We start from the raw sequence: 24,835 nt of genomic DNA, 5'->3' as shown, positions 1-24,835 counted from the left end.
AAATGAATAGCTTGTTACAGTTTCAGTTCAATAAACATTTATTGTGCTTTTCATATAGGACAGAAACAAAGGTAGGTTCCGCAGATTAGACATGGTTCTGGGCCTCAAGTCGTTTCCAGGATCGATTTTAACTGACAATCTCCTCTAGTCTGAAAACAACTTGAGACCATGCTACACAGCAAGTGTAACAGCAGAGATAGGCACAGATTGATAGGAAATATCCAGAAAAAGCATTTGGAAGGGCAGTAAGGTTAGGAAAGTCTAAAGACAGAGAACATTTAGATTGGAGTGCACTCAGAGAACTTCGAAGTGCAAGAGAACAGACTCTCTCAGAGGAGTGGAGTTAGGAAACACAGAAAGGATGTTTTTGTGAAGTAGGTACAATACATCGTGCAAGGCGTTGGTGACTAGGAGTTCCTTAAAAACACCTGAAGAAACTGGACGACTATGGGAAGCATGATGCCAGTACCACAGAAGCCAAGATGTAACAGCAGTTGTCTCGAATAGATTTTTTAGAAACCACAGTGAATACTTTGCTCTGTGCAAAGATGTCCTCATTCACACATACTCAGAACGTTCTAATATCTACCTGAATTGCATGACAAATCCCCACCACCTTGGGGTGACTGGTTAGCTCAGTTGGTTAGAGTGCGGTGCTCTTAACAACAAGGTCGCCGGTTTGATCCCCACATGGGCCTGTGAGCTGCGCCCTCCACAACTACACTGAAATGACTACTTGACTTGGAGCTCATGGGTCCTGGGAAAAACACACTTAAAATAAAAAAAAAAGTTAAAAAAAAAAATCCCCACCATCTTTCACGTGCCATTTGTTTAGAATAATGAAGAGGTACAAAAAGAAGAAGCAGGTAAATGAGCTGTTTCGTCCTTGCTTATTAACACACACAGGGAATGACATCGGTAGTTAGAACTGCAGACCCGTTGGGCATTAGATAAAACTTGGAACATACCACGTGGAAGAAGCGAGACATCTCTGACGTAGGAAGGACCAAGTGGTGGTCACAAGAAAACTGGCAGTAGTGGTCAGATGTGAGAGTCAGTGGGTTTCAGACTTGCAGGACTCTCATGGAGTTTTATTGTGGTTTTGAAAAGAAAGTGAGTACTTTATTCTTAGGTGCTGTGACATATTTAAAGCAAGCAGAATCAAACACTAAAGAAAAAAATTAACTTTTCTCTTAACTACCAAAAAAGACCTACTTGATATTTAGAAACGAACCTAATTATATCCTTATTGTAGCGTATTGATAGTGTTCAGATGTGAGGACTCGATACTTTCTTGTGTTTATTTGGTGTGTGTTCAGTGACACTCAACACTAGGCTCTCTTCTGGCTGGATTATACAACCAGTGCCTATCATCGGTTCCCCTTAACTGTGCAATCCTGGCTACATCTTTTAACTTTTCTGTGCCCTGGGCTGCTTATCTGTAAAGTGCGGAGGATAATATTAGTAAGATTAATAGCTAACGGTTATCAATTGCTTCCTGTGTGCAGGCACTGTGCCAAATGTTTTACACAAGTGATTTCTAAATAAAGTCTTCAGAAACACCTTTGAGATAAGTACTAGTCTTATCACAGTTCTTGAAGAGAAAGACATTGAAGCAAAGTGTGTAAGCAACATGTCGAAGACTGGTGAAACTCAAACATTCACAAATATGGCGACACATGGGCTTCTTCAGAGAACTAGGTGGGAAAGCGGAAATGGTCGTGTCACAGGGAGCAGGCTGTAACCCCCGACTACTCCCAAATGCCAATCACCCCAGCAGAATCTATAATTGGAACTAACGCCACAGGTCCTGCAGTGTGGAGTCTGATTGTGCCTTAGATAACGAAATCCCTCCAGCTGCCCTAACTACGTTATTCACTCCATTGTTTGCTGTTTTCCAATTTATCTAGTAACAATTCGCATCTTTTCTGTTGCCGTTGTTGCATGCTCATTGTAAAAACAAAGTCCAATAACAATGAGAGGCATAAAGAAGAAGACTTCCAGAAAATGCCATCACACAGAGATAATCATCATTAGTATTTCATTGCACGATTTTCCATATCTTTCAGCAAACACCTATGCGTATTCATTGACTTGGAAATATTAGTTTAGTGTACCATGAAGAAAAGTAAATACGCAGGATAAGGAGATGGAGAATGAAGGAGGTGGCAGATGATAAGTGTAGATATTTTGACGAGACCTTTTTTTTTGTTTTAAGCTTACATTATTACATGCTATTGTTTGTGATAGTGTTAATTAGCCAAGGTGGCCTATGGGTATGGAACATTTAAAAGATTCCATGGAAATTTTGAGATAGATATTTTCTGATTTTGATGATAAGTAGTTTGGTATAAATCCAAGGTGTCTATTACTTGTGTTACTGTGAACGTTTCAGAAGCAGATAAGAACCATGGACCCCTTGCTAAAAAAGGAAGCATACGCACATTTTGCACAAGAGCTCATGAGTTTCCTGGATATGGCTCCCACCATGTCCTCCATCTCTCCCCCTTGCTCACTGCGGTTCAGCCACGTGGCTGCCGCTCTTAGAAACGGAAGAGTTCTGGCCCTGAAACTCGGCCCCAGCTCTCCAAAAGCCTCCTGACACACACCAGCCCCCTCGCCGCCTCCCCTCACACGCTCAGTGAGCCCTGAGAGCTGCAGGAGGAAAGTGTTTGTCTATGTGCACACAACCTGGCATCCATTTTGTCTTAAGTTCTGAGCGTTACCATATGGTGTTTCCTATTACGTAGTATTCTAAAACCTTAGCGTCTTGCTGGGAACTACATTTTAAAAGTTCCTAGGTTCCAAGATTGACAACGTCATTATTTAAAAGAACAAAGATTTGGCTTGTGTCTATATAAAATGCTTTCTTTAAAAGTAAAAATGATGAGAGTTACAAAACTTGTATACATTTTGCTACTTTTGCTTTGGCTTCCTCTAATTTCTACAAACATTCCTAATGTTATCGTAAATAGAAAATACGATAAGAGGAAGATATGGAAGTGAAATGGCTCATTGTAACCCAATAAAATGTTATGTAATTAAACGAAAAGAAGCAGTAATTAGTTCTGGCAGCAGCTGCCAGTCTGACCTCGAACCCTTGGACAAAGTGGAAGAGGCCCTGGCGGGACAGGCCCATCTGAGGCTGTGAGAGGAACTGCACACTGGCGGGGGGGTCACTGTGTCTGACGGGTAGAGCCTCAGACAAGGAATCAGAGGTCCATGGACAGAGTAGAAGTATGTCCCAGCAGGTGGGCAGTGAACAGTGATGGAGCCAGGAGCAGCTAAGAGCTGGACAGGGGTCAGCCACCTGCGCTTGAGAACCTCAGGTATCTGGGTACATCTCAGGGCCAGACTTTAGCTTCTGGGGAGGTCCAGGCAGTGACCTAAATCCAAAAGAACTAGATACCAGATTTATGATGGGATGGGATCAGTCCAGAAGAAAGGACCCCATCTCAGAACGGAAGTACTGAGCTCAGTGCACCAGTTGGAAAGGTAAATTACCCCTCGCTAAAGTCAGGATGGTTCCAAAGAGAGAGGGTGTGCACTGGGGGCAGAATGTGAAGTCAGATGACCAACACCATAGAGAAAGAAGGCTCCAGGACCAAGAACTGGTCAGGTTGTGGCCAACACCAGCAAACACCAAGGGTTCTTCATGCACAAGAAAGGGCTGTGAATACCATAAAAAACAAGAATTTGCCGTGACTCTAGTCATGCAGAAATATTTATGCTTCAGGATACTTGATACCTCATGTGCATTTTGATACAAGAGGAAAAGAACTAGATAGTGATGTTTACTTGTCCAGTGTAATACACTGAGACATATTACACCCAATACATGGGCGGAGAGGGTAACTGGGGTCTGGAAGAGGAAGTGCTTTCTCCAGCCCCCATCCTCTCTCTGCCACCCGATTGTTCCTCTAGTGACACCACAGACCCGCCTCATTTCCGTGCAGCTGATGCCCTGTCCAGGCGGATATTTTTCTAACTGACAGTGAGCGTTCTCGCCAAATGCCAGAGCCCATAGTCACATCTGTTTGTCTCTGCTCTGCAGCTTGTCTGAGGGTGCTTGGGAACACATTTTATCCAGGGGGCAGCTTTCACGAGGCCTAGTTCTCTGAAAAGCCTCTATTTGTAAATGCACAGAAAGAAGAGACAGATCCCTATTGTCTTCCCTCTAATATTATTGTTTGACACGGCCTGCTTCAGCCCATGTCAGCCCATGTCAAAAGCCGGGTTTTCAGGCAAGGTGGTTCTCATGAGGGTTTTTTTCTGTTTTTCGCTTTTGAGGTTTTTTGTTTGTTTGTTTACTTTTTTCCCTCCAGATAAAAATGCCCAGTTTCCTACCACCACACCATCTAAAAGGATGATGGGGTAAACCAGTGGAGTCGGTTTGGAAAGCAAATAAATTCAATTAAGACTTCTTTTTGAGTTCTGTTTTTCTAATATCTACTAGGAAACTTTTCAGAGTTAATACATGGGAAGCTATGTTTCCAATCATAACTGACAGTGCTACTTAATAATGAAACAGCATTACTTCTTTATCCTTTTCACTTAAAGATATGTGTGTGTTTACCCCAAATATTAAACATGTCAGGAGTTTATAAAGTTAACAGGTTATGGTTTGTATCCCCTCTTCTCTTCTGCAACTTGTACTGATGGAGCTCATTGGCAATTTCCACACGGTGCCTTACAAAAGGATCGTAGCATTGTTATTTAATATCTTTGGGTCTGTTCATAGGACAACATATTGTCATGCTTCAAAAATCCCACAGCAGAAAACGAACAAAAATTGCCGACTATCACCTTGAGTAATAATCCAAGTGTTATGCTTTGCAAAGACAAATGACTCATGTAGACTGAAGCCAATGAGGCTGCCTTTGAGACTTTCATTGATTTTAAATTAAAAAATAACTGCTGTGTTTTACATGAAGAGTGACAACTAAATAACAGAGTGGACCTTACTTGGTGTTATGTGTAAGCAGCTCCATTGCACCTGTCTGAGGGGGAAAAGGGGGGAGGACAAACCTAAATGGGGTAATCGCACTGATCAATAGTCCCGATCTGGCAATGTGCTATATAGCAGGTAGTCAATTCTTGACAGAATTACTGAAATACAGCAAGCTGTTTTTCTTTTGGATCAGGTCTCCGAGTTCAATGTATGGACTTAATTAACTTTAACTTTTTTCTCCTTGAGCGTTTGGCTATTTTTCTTTATGTAGCTTTGTTGGGGGTGGAGGAGAGGAGTTGAATGAAAGTGTTATATTCTATTGGTTCTGTAAAGATACCCAAAAGGGAATTGTGGGTCCTCGTGTGTGTGTGTGTGTGTGTGTGTGTGTGTTAACATTTTATTTTCCCCAGCTTGCTTTCTTGTAAGAATACAGTTTAACATATCTATGACATACAAAATATGTGTCAATAGACTATTTATGTTATTCCTAGGCTTCTGATCAACCGTAGGCTATTGGTAGTACTGGGATTTTCTACAGTGTGGAGGTCAGCACCCTAACCCTCTCAACTCTCTCGTTTTTCAAAGATCAACTACAGCCCTTCTGTAAACACTGCTCTCCAAACATCCTGAACTATTCACAATTCTCTGAACAGAACAAACTCTATCATTTTGAAATACTTCCAGCAATGAGTATAGAAAACCCAACCAGCAGTGGCTTAATCTGTAAGAATATTTATTCTGTGTTAACAAGAGGGTCAGAAGCAGATAGTCCATGGGTTGGTTTGCACAGGTCAAAAAGGGGCACACTTCAGAATTCAGACTCCCCCTTCACTCCCGTTTTCCGAATGCTGCCTTCCCCTTCTCCTTAACTGTTCTCAATATCTGAGCCTGTCGGGCATATATGCGATGCTCTGCAGAAGGCAAATTTTATTCCAGTCTTTTGCTAGGGGGAAGGTTTCAAGATCAGAGCTGTTAAAGGATAATTTTGTACCAAAAGGTAAATTTGTGACTCCTTTACAGATGTAAAATGAACGTGTGTTTGAGATTTTATTTAATGCATTAATTAATGAGGGAACCAGGCAGATCTTATAATAGGTCCAAAGGAGAAGTCAAACAAACCCAGGAGTAAGGAGTATTGAAATGAATGTGCAAATGGGTGCAAAACCAGCTTTTCCATAGGAGATGTGCTTGTCCTTCTTCCTCAGAACAGACTTCACTTGCATTTCTATAGACGAGAATTATTTCCCATTGCTTTCTGTTAGCTATAACTTAGCATTGTGGAAAACCTCCCATGGAATCAGGAGCAGATGACTGGGAGAGTATATTCTAAAAGCAGTTTTCTACGGAGCACAAATTTTTCCCCAAAAAAGTAAAAAAAGAAAAAAAGGTACAGTCAATGCAACATGTTAAGGATTGTTATAAAAGACTAAACAATAAACTCTCTAGTAATAGTAAATTTGGCCGTGCCTGCCACTGCCACCACTGTCCCCAGTCACTTTTGTGTCCTTAGGACTTTAGCTCCTGCTCATACTTAAGCTCTTCCAGTAGCAGGACTTGAACATTTCATTTCGTTTGTATTTTCCGCCCCCTTTTTTCTTACTCTCCACATTTTCACCACCACTGTGGGGTCTTGTGCTACGTACGTCAGTAGTAGATATTAATGAGTACTTGCTGAATAAGTGAATTCATTAATTTTGTATAAAAAGGATGTGTGTGTTCTGATATTATTTTAAATGTTTTAAAAATTTCTGCATAGTTTTAAAAATAGATGTGATCATAACCATTCCTTTTGCCTTGGCACTGTGAGAGCCAAGACTCTGCCATAGAATCTAATAAGAATGTTACAGTTATGCATGTTAATGAATATTTTGACATATTATATGTGAGATATACATATAATATTATATATGTTATATAATATATATCTGCAAAGTTGGTCACTAACTGCACCTATTTTTAAAAAGTAATTAAATAATTATAAATATTTATTCTGTAAGTGGGAAACAGTATGCACACAATACAAAAAGAAGAGACAACTAGACAAATACCCATTCGCTCTTAGCTATATTGATAGGCTTTCGTAGGTATATTCCCTAGGTGTATTTCTTTGGTTGTGTACACCCCTTTGATTAGCCATGACCTATATTTTACTTTCTGCCTTCTAGCTAGAACTTATAGTTAAAGTAATATTGTTCCACAGCTCCAATTTTTCATAATTTTTAAACACCTGACTGCACGTGTCTAAACATATATTTGGGGTCTTGCCTGATTTTTTTTTTTTCCTTTTAAATACTTCTCTGATAATCTGGTTGTTTTCCAATGGAGCCCTAGAAAACTTCAGGATACTACCGGGTACCTCTCTGAATCACTGAAAGAACATGTGCTCTCATAAACCTGCTTCGTTTGTTTCTGCTTCGTGATCACCAGACACTATCCTAACCTCATATCTGGGATTATAACCCAGAAAATGCACACAGAATGCTCCTCTAACTTGAACTCTGAAGACTTTTAAATCCTTGCCAGCTTTGTATTAGTTTGTCTTGATTTCCAATGGACCGCTTCTAATTTTTCCAAAAACCTCTAACGTAGGAGTCCATGATGAAACAGAACAATCTAATTCTAACTAGTTCTAAGAAAAGCAGGTCTACTTCTTCCTTCTTATATATCATGTCTTCACAAATATAATCATCCAGTGTCGTGTTAGCCTTTGTAGTAGCAGTAGACCAGCATTAATGCATTCAGAGTATGTTTCCTCACCTGATAAATAATTAACTGAAGGATTCTAAACATATGAATTATCAGGGGGAGCATCACTGTTTCCTTCTATTTAAAATGTTTTAGGAGAATTCACTGCTGCATCATATCCTCAAAGAAATTGATCACACTCTTCCTGTAACGAATGCTGTTCTGACAGTAAAGCATTAGTAACCAATTGATAAGCTAGCAACAATATTGTGATCGCTTTAGCTAATTAATCTTCGCTATTTTCCTGTCAGAAGCAACAGTGCTTGATTTTATGTTGAGCCAGAAAGATTGCCAGTTTTGAAAATTAAAAAGCATTCCTTTTATATTATTCATTCCAGTAACAATTTATGATGGCGCATTTAGCTGCTGAACGCTTGTCAACAAACGTAATTATGTTTCGATATAAACAAGATTGGTGGTTTTACTATGCTGCTCCATCTTTGTGGAGAATGTTTTGATTTAGGTTCAGATTATACAAGCTGTGTATTTATGTGTCATGTTTTTCCCCTCCTTTGTTAATAGTTTTTTTTTTTCCTGATAATTACTTATAGGCAAACAAGCATGCATTTGGGATCCTTATGCACAGGAGATATCAAACGGAGGAGGAAAGCTGCACCTTTGCCTGGACCTACTACAACAGGTAAAAGAAAAAGGGCTCGGGGCAGAGCGCAAATCCAAAGTTCATAAAGCATCAGAGATAAAATACAGATCATTTTTAATCGTGTGCACTGAAGAAGAGGCCCAGTTGCAAGCAATTGTTAAACCATTTGCATCTAGTGTCACGATGGAGTACACGTTCCTTCTGAAGATTGTTCAGGCAGCCAATCCATAAAATACTGGCTGCACACCTGCCCCAATGCACGACTTTGTATGAAGGATGCAGAAACTTCAAAGGTTGTGTCTTTGGCCTAAAGAAAATACAGACTTGTTGGGAAAACAAGGCATTAATAGCTGCAAAGGCAAATAACCCCAGAAGAGATTAATAGTAATACATTCGAAAGTTCGGGCATTGCCCTGAAAACTCAAGCCCTATATTGTGGATGTTTCCATCTGGCCCTGAATGGGACAGTCTGGTTTCTCGTCCTAGCTCTGCTCTGCAGCAGTCTTAGATTTGTCTTTCCTTATGTAGGCAACAGTAGCTTTAGAATTAAAAAAAAAAAAAAAAAATCTCAGCATTTCACCTCAAAAACCATATCATTCAAAGAACATGTCATTCTAATGAGTGTGGAATAAGGAAAACCACAAGTGCTGACAGAGAGAAGTCACTGGACCAGAGGGGACAGGAAACCTTCCTAGAAAGGTGAAGAATCAAGCTTGGTTGTTGTGAAGGAGGTGAGTAATATTCGTGCACATCACAAAATCTCCTGCAAGAGCAATATGGAGGCTGAGAGAAAAGCAGTGATGGGAGGAAGCAACTGGTGTAAACATGTAGATGCCCACATCAGAATAAACAACAGTCGGCCATAATAGCTATACGATGTAGCAAACTGACTAGAAAAAGTGTGTTCAGTGCAGGTAATTGATCAGTTACAAAGAATAAGAGCCTTGGCCTCTTGCCTGTGGTCCTTAACCATTCAGATTTATAAACTTTCTCTTAACTTCATTGGGGAAACCTTTTGTAGGAAAAGTTATTTTTTCCATGATTAATTATAGAATGGGATATGAAAATAAGATTCATGTCAGCATGAGAATAAGCAGTGAGAAGGTGGAAATATATATATAGCTTGACATGGTGATTTTTCAAAGGAGATGAAAAATGTGAAGCTTAAATTCTCCATTTAGGGAACCTATCCCTTAGTTGAGCGCTAAAAAGTTGAAGAATAATTTAAAATTGGAGCACGCGTAATGCAGTTTTTGCACCCGTATAAAGGGCTACATTATAAAATTAGGCATGTGGTTATAATATCTGCTCTTCATCTTCTAGCTGTATTAAATTTTCAGAAATGGGAAGTTGGGAACACCTGTGTGTAGAATGTGTTTGTATTTACGCAAAAAAAAAAAAAATACTTTACCACTCATTGGGTACCTACTATGTACGAGAAATTTCATTATTTTATTTTATCTTTGCAACAACTTTATGTAAAGTTAATTATCACTACTTTATATCATGAAATTAAAATTCAGAGAAGTGTCAGGATCTTCTTAGCTACCTAAGAAGACATGGTTATTAAATGGCAAAGGGAGGCTTCCAGCCTATACCTGCATGACCGCTAAACACACACTGTTTCCATGACAACATACTCACGGCCTTTTTATAAGAATATATGCTTAAAGACTGTCATATTGCATATGTTTCCATGAACCCACTATTGTATATCTTAAGTTTCATAGAAGATTCATCTAAATATTTCTATGCAGAGATGCAGAATGTACATTAGAATACTTCTAATACAGCTCTTTACACAGGAACGTAAAGTCACTTTTAGATTAAATCCATGTCATAAGTTCCTCAAATCTTTCCTAAGGCAGGTATAGGATTCTTTAATATCCCCACTCCAGTTGAATGGTCCCCTGAATTCACTTATCTTTCAATGATTCGCACATTAGTGGCAGAAATAGTCCAAGAACAATCTTAGGAATGTGACAAAAGCACCTTAGTGCCAGCATAAGGAAGAAAGAATATCAGGGTCAAGTCCGAACACTCTGAACATATGTGAGATGAGAAGGAAAATGCATAATGGTTGAGGATGATGCTGTAATTATTTCTACAAGGAGAATTTGACGTTACAACTCAACAGCTTCAGAGGAAATCATTTATATGGAGTATGGGTATAAACATTAAACTTTAGCCTAAAACGTTCCTAAGCTTCCACCAGAATATTCCAGATGTCATGTATCTCAAAACTGTTGTGATTCTCATAAGATTTGGGATTTTTATTATATTACCAGATTTTTTTACTTAATAAAATTCATAGAAATTTAATGCAATTGTGTAATGACTCAAAATGTAGTGGAGTAGGAGAATTATGTTGCTCATTTTCAGTACATTTTTAAAATCCATGCATAACTGTTCCTCTCAGAGAGGAAGAGAATGAGGTTATTTAAAAGTCCTCAGTTTTAAAAAGAATATCTTCTAATAGTTTAAGGTGAAGATTATTATGCGAATCCAAGTAAGAAATGCATTTGCATAAATACATTTGATAATGAGGTTATGAATCCTAGATCATCTTGTCTCTGAAAATTATAATTTTTAAATTCTGGAATATAATAAGTCACATAATAAAATGTCAGTTATATTTGTAAGCTACCAAAGTTGAGTTAGAATTAGAAGAATTAGAGAGATTTATTTTTTATTTTTTTGCCATTTTATAGTCCCTTGCAGACCTCCCAAAAAACACTTTGAACTGAGATATACTTTCACAATTCCTTCTGCCTGTAGTCAACATTCAACCTAAGCTGGAAAAAGGCAGGTGAAGATAACTCTCATTTAAAATAGGGAATAAGGGTTAAAAGGCTGACATCTTGACTATTGTTTAATAATCTCCTCTAATTTATATGTGAAATGTTATGCTGTCAAACAACCGGTTTAGAAAAGATTTACCAAAAAATTGTCAGAAAATTAGAATTAGGCACTTTAACTTTATAATCCCAAACTGGGCTTATACAGCAATTTAAGACCCTAAAGATAAAGTTATGTATTGTATAATGAATAACATTTTTGGAAAAGATTTAAAGTCCCCTGTAAAATGAATAACCCCACATTTGATCATCTTTACCTGCTAGCGTATTGAAAATTTTACTCACTCCATTTTAGTACTTGCATTGAAGCATAATTTCAGTTACTTTTTAAGGCTGTGGACCAGCCAGCAGTGTTATCGGTTACACATTTATTAATGGTGACAGGAACACCAAATTTATTTCAGTGCTTTGGCTTATTTACTGCTCTTTCACCTTTGTATTTTGTATTGACAAAGTAAAATGAATATTGATAAGGTGAGCTATTGATTTTTTAAATGTATGGCTTGTTCTCTGCCTCACCCAAAGTCACAGGCCAAAAGATAGTGAATGTCTCAGTAGCAAAGGATGTAGATTTACTATTATAAAATTGAGAACTGTTGGAGCAAGAAGGTTTGCCAGCAGAATGCATTTTATAGTTTGAAAAATGTCATCTGTAAAGGTGAAGAAAAGCAGTGAACAAAATAGGAGGAATGTTATTAACACATTTTGAAAAGGCCGTCAGCAGTGTTGGTTAGGGGCTGTGTTTTGGGGAGAAGTCATAGCTTACTGAGGATTTGATAATAAAAAAGATTTAAATATGTTTATTGAGAGATTGTGGCTACCGCATTTTTTTTAAATGTTTTTTCCACTATATGTTACTAAATTCATTGTTTCCCACAATTAGTATTTCTGTTACTGTTTTTGTTTTTTTTTGAAAAAATATCATGGGGAAAATATTCATCATAGGAGTCAACCTTTTTTTCTATACATTTTAAATGATGCAAAGAGATGCCTGTTGAACTTTAAGATTTCGGTATAGATATTGCTCTAAGGGGTTTTCATGGATATACAAGTTCTTGGCAAGAGGTTGCATTACAGCTTTAGTGACTTTTCAACTTTTCCCCTGCGTTGTACTGATATTTCAATAATAAAATAACCTTTCTGGCCATTTAAGGCAATAAAGGCAGATTATAAATTATAATAATGGGTGAAGATTTTTTAAAGGTATGCTTTTCATTAAAAGTCATACTGAACATAATCAGGGAAGGTTTTGTGTCACCAAGCTCCTTTTCAAGGTGCTATATGTCTTCATGTCGTCCAAATCTATCTTACCAATAATTATATTGTATTTTATCACTGGATCTATGACTATTGCAGATTATTCTTTTATTTCTTCCAGGATTTTAAAATAGGCAGATTTTTGAGGGGGATTGTTATTAATTTGGAAACCAAACTATCTCTGAACATACAGCACAAGCCTAGAAAATAGATAACCCTGCGCCTCTTGATACGTGGACCACCAAACTTCCTTGCAGTTGCGTGCTTTAGTAGAGACTTAAACAGCAATCCATTACCATTTGGTACAAGAAGTACCGAAGGAGAGGGTAAGCACACATATTAGGTAGAAAATAGTTGCTGTTCCTGCCAATATGAAAGACTAAACAATGATAAAATCCTCAAACTACAGAATACCTGGACATGCTGAATAAAATGGAAAGCCATCTTTTTAGATGCACAGCTGAGACTGCAGGAAAGAAAGAGAAATGCTCATGACCAAAAATGGTCCTAAGCAGCCCCCAAGCCCATCTCCAGTTTTGTCAGTTGCAGAAACCGTGAGGCATGTTGGTTAGTGTGGGAAGGGAGCCAAGCTAGGGAGCTGACGTTATCAAGCCAGACCCTCTGGGAAGCTTAATTCTCAGAAAAGAGCAGATTAAAAACAAAACTCACCCACATGCACAGGAAAGTAAAGGACATTGTTGCCACCTGAGCTCCAAGTAGAACATGGAAGATTTGTAGCCATGAGCCTACCCTCACGTGAGTTTCTAGTTGAAAACCCCACCAAGCCAAAGTATTTTCACAAAAGCTGGTCTGTGAAGCAAATGCCCAAGCACTCTAGAGGTTCATGTCATCAGCCCCAAGCCTCAAGAAGAACCACAAATGAAACCTACTGAAGATGATCTCATAAAACAAAACTAAAAGAGTTATTAAAACAGATGCAAAAAATGAAAAGGGATAACTGGCAAAGAAATAGACAAATGTAGTAAAGAACCAAGTAGAAATTTGAGATTATTTTATTTATTAAGAAAAAAATTGAAAATTACAAACTTACTGGATGAGTTAAACAGAAGATTAAAGACAGCTGGGAAAAAAAAAAAAAACCACAGTGGATTTTAAGAACAATCTCAAGAAACTACCTAAAAGAAGTGCAGAGTATGTGGAAATATGGAAAACATAAAACATAAAAGAATGACTGGAGCACTTGAAGGAAAATGAAGTTAAACATCTATCTAATACAACTTCCAGAAAGAGTAGAAAGAATGGAGAGGTATAATATTTTGGAGAATATTGACAGAATTCAATGATAATGGCAGAATTTTTACAACTGAAAAGAAATGTGAACTTTCGTATTCAAAAAATACAAGTGTTTATCAGGAAATAGTAAATATGAAAAATAAAGTCATACCTAGACATATCGTAATAAAACTTTAGAACACCAAAGACAAATAGAAGAACTCAAGAGCACCCAAGAAGGAAAGATATAACCTTTAGAGGAATTAAATTACACTGTTAGCAACCCTAAAAACAGGAGTACAATCCAGATGATGAGATGATACTTTCCAATGCTGAGATAATATAACAGAAACAACCTAGAGTTTTGTATCCAGGTAAACTATTTCCCAAGAGTGATGTTAAAGACATTTTCAGGTAAAGACTGATCATTACTAAATTTAATACCTCACGTAGAAAAACAGAATCCACAAAAAAAGAATGAAAATCAAGAAGCAATTTGTGATCAAATAAATTGTTAAACATGTGCATAAAGCTAAACTATTATAATAGTTTAACGTATAAAATTAATAATGATGGTGACAGTGACCGTCAAGATGACTCAATTGATTGTATAAAAAAAATGGAACTGAAACTGTGGACAACAATAATACATAAAGTGTGAGGGTATAATAAGCCAGGTAGGTATGTCGACATTTAAAGGTAGTCACTAAAAGAACACAAATGTGTAATTTTCAAGCTAGTATAAGCAAATGATAGATGCCAGAAAGGAGGAAACAAATGTGTAGAAAAAGCAAGGTAAATAGCATTAAGGAACATAATAAAAGTAAATCCGGATGTGACAGTAATCACAGTAAATGTAAATGGAGTAAATGCATCAGTCAATTTCAGGGATTACGTATCATAACAGACAAAAGAACAACACTCAATAAATGCTTTTACAATAAATACAACTAAAACATAAGTTGTAATTTAAATGGAAAGTCCAAGAAAGTTAGAGTAGCTGGATTTATAGCAAAATGAATCTTGATTTATTTCAGGAGAGTTGAAACACTCTCTTTAGACAGACTGAACTATGCTAGTTTAGACTACTAGTTTTTTCTAGGAGTTTGACAGTTGTGAACAGGCTAAAAATTTCAGTCATTGGGGAAAATGTGGCAGAATAAATGACATAGTAGAAATTTTGGTGATATTGTACTTTAATACAATATCAATCAGTGAAAGGGTAACATTTAGACGCAGATGTCCTAAGTTCATCTATACAGGGGAGCCAATGATGACGAAGATGAACAGAAATACAGAGACGGAAGCATTGGTAATCTCTATGACCTGCAGACACTATTATATTCTGAGTTATCCAAGTATTTCAATGTGTGTATGCTGTATGTTGTCCACATGCAAAGTGAGAGAAGTTAATATTACAGTTCGCATACAATCCCATTAATGTTTTTTAATGGCTTGTGAAATATCATCTCTACTGAAATTATTTATGTGCCATTAATTCTCATAGAGAAGCATTGCAGGGAACAGAAAGTGTAAGCTTTTCGAGTGAATCTTAACCTACAAACTCCCTGTGTGGCAAGGGCGTTGGTCTCTCTGAGGTCCATTATAATCTCGCTCTGGAGCAGTCATTATGAAGAATGGAGATAATGAATGTCACATGCCTAACAAGTAATCCACATGCTAGATTCACAGTGGGCAGACCATAGACGATCCTGATTATGTTTCAGCAAACATCCTTGTGTGCCTTCAGAACTGATACACTTTTATTTTGAGATTTTTGTTTGTTTGTTTCAGTTTCCTGAAAACCCTGTTGTTCGACACATAATCATTCCATAAGAAATATATTTCTATAACCAAAACATCTGTTAGTAAACACACTTCCTTCTCCAAACATGTCAATACAGATCATGTCTTTTCTTCTCTACAACGTTTTCGCCACTTAAGAAAAAAACCTAGAAAGTTTTCGCCACTTAAGAAAAAAATCTCTCTTTACATTAAATTTTCATTATTTGAAAAGTAAGTACCTTGCATTTTTGAGCACTTAACTACTTGAACTGATTTAACAAAATTCACATGAAAAATGTCTCCAATATTGCAGATAAAATATAGAATGGTCTGAATCAATAAAGCTTTTCTATATTAAGAAATGAAATAATTAAAACATTCGACAAAAAGTAGTAACACCTACCACTTTCTCACAGCTCAAACTGTGCTTAATGCTGTTTAACAGTAATATTAGGTTGGCGCAAAGGGAACTGCGGTTTAAAAGGTTAAAAATAATTACAAAAACCGCAATTTGCACCAACCTAATAAAATACTCGTGTTCCTAAGTTAGTGACTGAAAACAGAGGAGAGTGTTAAAATTTTGCAATTTTAATAACATCACTAATAATAGTAGCCCTGCCCCTCAGCTGGCTCCTAAAGTGATGGGGAAGAAATGCAGGGAAGGAAGAATGAGCGAGAACCACTGAGTGCCTTCTGAATACAGCAAAGGGGCTGCATCAGACTGCATGTGTCACCTCCCCTTCCATTGGCTGTTTATTCAACATCAATACGACACTTTAGGAGCCAAATTACTAAACAAGCTGCCAATTAGGCTTGCAGTCAGCTGGATAGATTAGCAGCTAAGAGACTCTGATACAAGATTTTCATCTCTTGAGCCAATTACAAAAGTGAATTGCCGTCCACAATACTCTTTGGAAGATTTGCAGGGAAAGGACCGACTCAGCTATAAGAGATATGAGACCCAGCATGAAGAGAGCTGGGAGTGGAGTGTGGATGGGTTAGCAGGCTAGGAATTGCTGACACTGCCCAAGCAGGGCAGCCTTCTAGGAAAGGACTTCAAGGATTTAGCACTGCCAGGACCAAAAGAGAAGGAAATCATGGTTGGAGTATGCTGTGCTGAGCCAGAGTTGTTCCCTCCCATGTCTTAATCTCATAAAAAACAAAACAAAACAAAACAGGATGAGAAACCAACAGATCTCATTCTAGAAACATTTTCCATGAAAATCTGTTGTTGTCTTTTTGTTTTATTTGTTTGTTTTTTAAGGTTGTACAGAAAATCCATTGCTTTTCTGTTTTTGTTTTGCTTTGTCAGGAATCTGTTTCTAGGTGGAAAGATTTAGCATTTGAGAAATTTAGTGTTCCTCCTGTTTTTGTTGTTGTTGCTGTTTATCTTCAAAGTACAAGGTAATACTTTATTAAGAAGAGAAATGAAACCACCATGTAAAAAAGAGAGAGAATGGACTCTTGTCCAACTTTTGAAGAACACAAGCCGGGGAGGAGTAAGGAGTCCACTGCTGGGCCACCATGCTTAAAATAGCAACATTTTCAAACCATGATAGTAAATCAATTATTAAAAAATTATGATGGTAAATCAGTTATCATTTGTTCACTTTGGAACTGAAAACTTACTACAATTTAGCATTTTTTGTGGGGATGTTTTAAGTTGGCCTTAAACATTCAACCCATTTGAATCTGAACTTTTGTATCCAAAATATGATTAAACAGATGTGTAGCCTAGAGCAGAATTAGATCGCTGATCTGATTTTAGCTTATAGGTGGAATTAAATTAAATCATAACAGTCACTAAAAAATCGGGAACATGGGACAGAATGCTAGTGCACTGTTTAACCTGACAACACCTGATAAGCAGCTATTAGAAGCCTTGGGGTTTCGTCTTGGTCTCCACCATAGTAATAATCTCAAAATAAAATTTTAATGTCCTTTTGTGTTGTTTTTCTATTAAGTGTTTGGATATAAGACTTTTATTTATTTATATATTTATTTATTTATGTTTGTAACTAAGAAGTTCATTTCTTACATTTTATATATATATGTGTGTGTATGTGCACATATATATACACATTTGCATATATACATGCACACATACATTTTGTATACGTGTGTGTGTGTGTGTGTGCGTGTATACATGCAGAGATTTTACACACACACACACATTTTGCCCTAGTGAAGCAATAAATAATGTTAGTCAAGAATTTTTTCTTGCTATTAGTCCTTGCTATTCAGGCTTTTTGCAATTGAACGTTTTTCCTGTTACATGTTAAGGTACTTGTTTCAGTGAGCTAAGAGCCAGCTGAATAAATCCCCAACCAACTCATTACTGTGCTAACCTTACAGTCTATTCTATTCTCGGTCCTAAAGTGCACTGAAGATGGAGAATCCCACAATGTTCAATAACAGCTTTGAAAATCCGCTGATAACTCTACGGTAAATAAGACAGTGTCCGTGCTTAAAACTCATCTCTAGCACTTTGCCGATTTCTTCTTCTGTAAGTCAGAATCACGAGGAACACCCCACTTGCTACTAGGCCCCAGAATGCGAGAATAAATTACCAGATAAGACTGTTGGTTCAACCTTGGCATTTCTTTTATTATTATTTTATTTTTCCTTGTGAAATGACTATTCCAGAGAATACATGGACATGTATAGGTACAGTTTAAAGAACAATAATAAACTGGCCATTTGCGTCACCACCACCCAGGTTGAGAAACAGAATGCCATACTCTGTGGTCCCATGGGTAATATTTGTATTACTGTTACTGGTGCTTGAGGAGCCTTCTGTGCCTTGTACCACCCTCCTAAACATCGTCTTACAGAATGAGTAGGACAGAGTCCCAACTGGACATGCAGTCATAATCCCGAGTCAGGGAGGAAAAACATGATGATGATGATGATGATGATGATGGTGATGATGATGATGGAAGAAAACAGGTGAAGGGCAGCTGTGAGTTGGTGCCAAGGAGACATCTAGCCAACAAGCCTTTGAGAGTAGTGAGTGATTTTGTCAACAACTGCTCATTTCAACTCTCAAACTGTCTAGGAAGACACTGCCCACACTTCAGAGTGGAAGTAAGCTGGGCCCAGGACAGAGGGCTGAGGACTGGCTGGTAGACCACAGGTATCCTACACACCTTGAAAAGTGAGACATCTTTATCCCTGGAGGCCCAAGGAGGGCATAGTGGGCAAACACTACATCCCTGTAAGTTTGTAACCTCAGAGTCCTAGGAATGCCGCGGTATAGGAGATTAGGCTGAATGTGTTCTCACTAAAACAAAGGCTGTTTCATGATACCCTCACCCCCTTTTACCTACACAATCTCCAATATTAGTTGGATAATCACTTCTTTCTTCTGCAAGGAGCATAACCACAAGAAATGCTCTGGTAACTGAGAGTCCTGATAGCTTGTGTCTGGTTATCTCCAGATTTGCTACGTTCCCTTTTCACACACCATAATCTAATACGTAGCTGCTGCTAGAGGATGAACAGAAATGGACCAATCAAAAAGAGCCAACTTTTGCCATTGCTGAGGCAGACAGACCAAGGCCAAGCCTGCAGCCGACAGAAATCACTCAGGGTCTTGTGATTCCTTCATTTTTACGACATTTGTTAATTTCTGACATTAGATGTTTAGTACTTCTACGTTTCCCCCTAAAGTCAGATGCATAGTATATATGCTCAACTTTTTCCACAAGAGCCTACGGGACAGTTTAAATTAAAAATCAATCTTTGAAAATGTTATCGAATACAAAATGCTTAAGTAGATGCTTCTCTCAATGTCTCTACTAAGAAGATGGGGAAACAATTGCTGTTTCTAAAACTCATGATAAGCACTAGCCAATCTTTTCCAACCTTAGGAATGAAGATAGATCGGAACGGAGCGATGGAGGTAAATAAGGACAATTTTTCACATAGTCTTATTTATATCTTTAATATTCCTTTCCTCTATTTTGCCCGCCTACCTGCATCTCTGGTCATTAAGACATAGAAATGGAAGGAGGGGGAAGAAAAGAAGAGAATGAAACGATGTACACGTTACACATGAATAACAAATAACAAGAAGAGAATGATAACCCTGTCCATCCCAAGGAATTAAGGATGCCATCAATGGTGCTTTTTGTTTGGTTTGGTTTTAGTTTGGGTTTCATTAACTATCAAGGCCCTGGGCAAATGTACTATACTACAGTATAAGCTGGTAATTTTCAGAACTATCCGTGAGGTGATGAAAAGAATTGCCTTTGTAAAGTACTTGGGCATTTACTGAGCACCTTCTTCCCGCATAGGGTCTCACCTGATCCTGACAACTTCCTGGGAGGTAGGCAGTGTACGTTCTTTTACTCCTGTTCACGTGAGAAAACAAAAGCGCAAGGGGTTAAAGAGCTTGTTGGCTATTATGCAGTAGAGCTGAAACTAACTGAGATCATTTTCCCTGTACTATACAGCAAGCCACTTATCCAAAGATGGACACACATTCCTCCCGGGTACTTGGTTGGGTATTTTGTTGAAAGATAAATGTAAGAGAACACGGTTTTCTTAGCCTGAGAGGATATCCACCTGTGTCCATACTGATGTCTTTGGTCCTTTTATAATTTCAGGGTTCGTGGGCGAAAATGCCCAGCCCATCCTAGAAAACAACATTGGAAGCCGGATGCTGCAGAACATGGGCTGGATGCCTGGCTCGGGCCTTGGACGCGATGGCAAGGGCATTGCTGAGCCAATTCAAGCCTTGCAGAGGCCCAAAGGCCTAGGACTCGGGTATCCGCTACCAAAAAGCACTGCTGCAGCCACTACCCCCACTCCAGGAAAGTCAGCCTAAGACGAAAAGTCAAGAAGAAACCAACGTTCTACAACTTTTTGTTCACCCTGTACATCCCCTTGTTCTAAAAGTACAACATAGCTTCTGGTTTTGAAGCAGAAATCTACATGGCCCTGAACTTGTCACTCTAGCTTCCTACTGCATCCAGTCCTGTCACAGGGATAGAAATGGGGTTTCGTCATAGCTCATGGTGCTACAGTACAAACCTTGACCTTTAAAACTTTTTCAGCAATTTTCAGCTGTTTCTAGGTAGAAAGAACAGCACATTTCTCTTATTTATTTTCATCTTGTACGTGAATAACGTCTAATGCTGTTTTAGCTTGATTCATTCCTGTGTGCTTGCGACGCCCAGGCAAATGTGAGCGTACCTATGGGTTTCTAAAATGGGATGGGCCAGAAAGGATTGTGTTTCATGTCATCCCCATTGATGGTTACCCAACAGACCTATCATTGCATCAATGAAGTCCTCTAAGAAAATCTTTGATTGAAAGGCTTCCCGACTTCATATTTCTTGAGTTTGGATTTTTTTTTTTTTTAAATCCTTGGACAATGTAGTATGAAGTTCACAGTTGACGCAATTAATATTTCCTTCTGACATTTTGACAAAAATGAACCTCACTGTTACCACCAGAGTGCCCTCAACATGACTTTAGTGCGTATTTTATAAATTTTACCTCATTTAGCACATAAAAAGATTATTGAAAGAAAAATGTATTTTCTAAATTCATCATGCCTGAATGTAAATTCTATAAATCAAGACTTACTTCTACCTCTCTCTTCCCAAAGGTTGATATATATATATACTTTTTTTCAACATCAACTCAGCTATAGTAAACTGATTTTAAATTCTAACCATTGATGGAAGTTAGAATATCAAATCGATTTATTTGAAGATTTAAATGGGTCTCCCAAGAATTCAGATTTCTGGCAGAGATCCAACCCATTTGCAAGGTGAACAAAAACGAATGGTACCCACTTGCCCTTTCTAACATCTAAGCAGTTACTTTCAAACCAAGCAAAGCAAGTCATGCGTTGCTTTGCTTGCTTTGCCTCACGTTGTTTTTTCGAATCCTCGACTTCAGAATGTCAGAGATTCTAAACTACTCTCAGTGTGGAAGATGGGGATTGGTTATCTTCACCATTAAGGACTCATAATGATATTCTATTTGCAATGGCCCTTATTGGTTGAATAAAGGCCACGATAACACATGTGAATCACCTTTATAATGGGGTTCTTTTAAAAAAGGCTTTGGCTTTTTTAAGAGCAGTTTTAGCTTCACTGCAAAATTAAGGCAAAGGCAGAGATTTCTCCCAGTCCCTCCACCCCCACACATGCACTGCCCCCCCTCCATCAACCTTCCCCACACGCACAGAGGGGTGCGTGTGTTATAGCTGATGAACCTACACGACACGTCATTATCACCCAAAGCCCACAATTTACATAACCGTTCACTGTTGGTGTGGTACATTCTATGGACTTGAATAAATGTATAAGGACATGTATCAGACACAGGCATTTTACTACCCCCAAATTGCTCTGCTCCACTGTAATAGGGTTTTGAAAATTTGCAAATCAAGAGATTTTTAAAGGGGGGATGAGGAGTTTTGTGCCTGCAGTAGACCTTTCCCAGGTGGTCCCCTGCCTGTTAGGGAGAGGACGGTCAGCTGCTCTTTGAAAGCCTTGATGGTTTGCCAAATGTATACATTTCTTTTAAGAATTACCTTCTTTCTTAGGGTTATTGTGGTAAGAGGACAGGTCAGTTAGAGGAACTATAAACTACCAGGTGAGTTGCTCTTTTGAAGCATTCTTGTTGGATAAAGTCACCTTGTACACTTTCTATAAATTTGTTACTTAGGAATTTGCCATTTAAAAAACAATGCTTTTGGTTAACTCATTCTCTCGATATAAGCAGGAAAAGCTGGGGGAGACATAAAATTTCTTTATGGCAGTTTATAGTGCTCTGGTGTCTGTTCAAAAGATTTTTCTTTAAATTCCAATATTTTTTGAAAATCGGAAGATTTAAAAATATCAGCATTTTGGAAAGCCAAATGTGGAGCCACTAATACTACACAATGAGGTTACTGGGAAACTGACCCCAAACTCCTGAGGACTTGGTTGCTCTTTTTCATTTTGCCAGGTTAACCCTCAAAGAGCAGAACATACACGGACTGGCATGGGGGACTCTTCAATGAAATGTTGCAGTCTTCATGAATATTTTGTTGTCCTGGCCGCGTACAGCTTTTCTGAAGCAGCTCATCTAAGATGCTCGCTTCACTTGGGTGCCATTCTCTACACCCCTCCTTAATAATCCTTCTTATATTTTCAGCTGATAGAAGAAAGGTCTTAAATCTTGACATCTAAAGTCACAGAGGACTAACAATATTTCTTCATCTGTGGAAGTATTTAACTATACAGAAGACATGAATCAATACTCAAAGTAGAGAAGTGGCAACATCCAAGCTTCCCCCATGCTCTACACCAGGGGTGTCCAAACTGCTGCCCACGATCCATTGTTAATTGGCCCGCGGCAAATTCCAAATATATATTTAGTTTACTTAAATAAACCAGGTGAAGCAATACGTATTTCACCTCGAGTGAGTGCTTGGCTGTTTGTGTATTTTACCGCATATGGCCCTTGGTGAAAAACGTTGAAAAAAGTTTGGACACCCCTGCTCTACACATACATCAGGAGTGCAGATGCCCCTTGAAATTAACAATTCAACTTTTTGTCTTTAGATACTTGTTATACTTGATATTGACCACACTGTGTTCAATATCCCTTTTTTCCTCTTTTTCTCTTCCTCCCTCCCTCCCTCCGTCCCTCCGTCCCTCCATTATTCAATTACACAGTACCCACTTTAGAAGAAAATCCATTGCTAACTAAAATTTACTGATTAATTGGTCTCAATCTTTGAATACATATGTTTCATAACCCACACTGTGGCTATCAAACGGACGTTCAGACAGTAGGGTTAAAGATAAACATAGTGTGTACATATAGGTGTGTTTACAGGGCACTCAGTATGCAATATACAGACATGATTGCAGAATACTGCATTTTATTCATATGCCTATTTTAACATTGTGAATTGATATTCTTGTAATTAACTGACAATTGCTTCTCTTCAATATATTTTCATTTTGAGCAGATATTTCATGAAAGAGAAAAATTACTGTTGACGTGCTTTTAAAGTCATTTTCTAAAAAAACAGTGACCTAAATTGATACTGTAAAATGAAGTTGTTTAGCAAGGACTATTTTGGATTTTTTTTTTAAAGATTTTTTTTCTTCTGGTAGAAAGCTATACTAATAGTACAACAAAGAATGAAAGAATAAACATATGTTTAAGAATGTTATTTATGAGCAGTCATTGTTTCATGCTTTAAATGTTTCCCTCTTACCTTAAACTAATGAAAAATAAAGTTGAAACTACTTTTAAAAAACATTTTTTTTAACTCTATCCATTGACAATTAATATTTAGCAGTACAGTTAAATTGATTGGTAATCTTTAAGCCATGGAAAATTTTCGATATTTTTCAAAAAAAAATTAGAGAAAAGACTTGCTAAACAAATTTGACTTACATTTATTCACAGCTGATTGTGACCGGTTCTACCCCATTTCCCTGTTTTTGTTTGTTTTCTCTGAAGTTGGGCTGGACTCACTGGCATAAGGTCTCTTTCCACTCAGATCCTACGATTCTGACATAGCGAGTACAGGTCCTCCTCTGGCCACCTGAAATATCACAGCCACTCCATCTCCTTCTGAAAAATTGTACTTCTCGTTCACATGCTTGTCTATTTTTAATATTTTGTGATACTCATTCAAGTGTTGAAGTTTATCTTTTCTCCCAAAAATCTAAGTAGACTTAATGGAGGAAGTAGTTTTCTTTTTTTTTTTTTTTACTCCAATAGGTATTAAATACTCATTTGTCTAACAGGCTTGCAGTAATATATACTCCACTGACAAGTGGACCATGAAGGCCCCTTCTGCTGGGTTCCTACTAAGCAAAGACTCATTACTTTGCATACCTGACATTTTAAGTAGATCCAGATTTGTCTCTAGTGACTCAGTGCCATTAACTGCCAGGAGTATGATCTACTATTGTCACGTTTCCTTTATCTGTACATTAGAGTGGTCTTCTGTCTTTGAATTGTCACAGTTTAAGTCATTCTCAGATTCACAGACCTCACTCCTGTTGCATTATCAGAATGGCCTGTGTTTAACTCCTTAGTCTTTCAAGGATGAAGTTAGGTAACAATTGAAGGCTATTTTTGTGTTTCTGTAGGTTTTTGTTGTTGTTGTTCTTAGTTTGAATTTCCAAAATAAATTACTAGCATTTTAAATGCATGTATAATAACTTGATTTTTCAGCTGTAAGATGGTAGGGACAAGACTATATTATGATAGCACCCTACGTAAAAAGAACACCCAAAACTATCTTCTACCTGTTTTTATCTTCCTAAGAAATTTCAAAGAAAGGTACATTTCTTTCTGAAGCCAGAATTCTTTAATAAAAGTAGAAAGGATGAGAACTAGTATCCTAACTCATTATATGCTTAGAAATATGCTTTC

The 24,835-nt window shown here is 37.8% G+C and overlaps 1 protein-coding gene across 1 annotated transcript in view; it reads left to right on the top strand.

Moving 5' to 3' along the window:
* Positions 1 to 23,699, top strand: part of GPATCH2 (G-patch domain containing 2) — a 143,608-nt gene extending 119,909 nt beyond the window's left edge. The window contains exons 9-10 of the mRNA XM_081039127.1: positions 8,248 to 8,336; positions 20,041 to 23,699. Coding sequence (XP_080895253.1) covers positions 8,248 to 8,336; positions 20,041 to 20,261 — 310 coding nt within the window. The 3' untranslated portion in view covers positions 20,262 to 23,699. The remainder of the gene's footprint in view (positions 1 to 8,247; positions 8,337 to 20,040) is intronic.
* Positions 23,700 to 24,835: the final 1,136 nt, after the last annotated feature.

This window comes from Rhinolophus hipposideros (genome assembly GCF_964194185.1).
Source record: "Rhinolophus hipposideros genome assembly, chromosome: 26".
Taxonomy (NCBI): Eukaryota; Metazoa; Chordata; class Mammalia; order Chiroptera; family Rhinolophidae; genus Rhinolophus; species Rhinolophus hipposideros.
The sequence above is the reverse complement of the archived record's forward strand: the minus strand, read 5'-3'. Positions and strand labels throughout refer to the sequence as shown.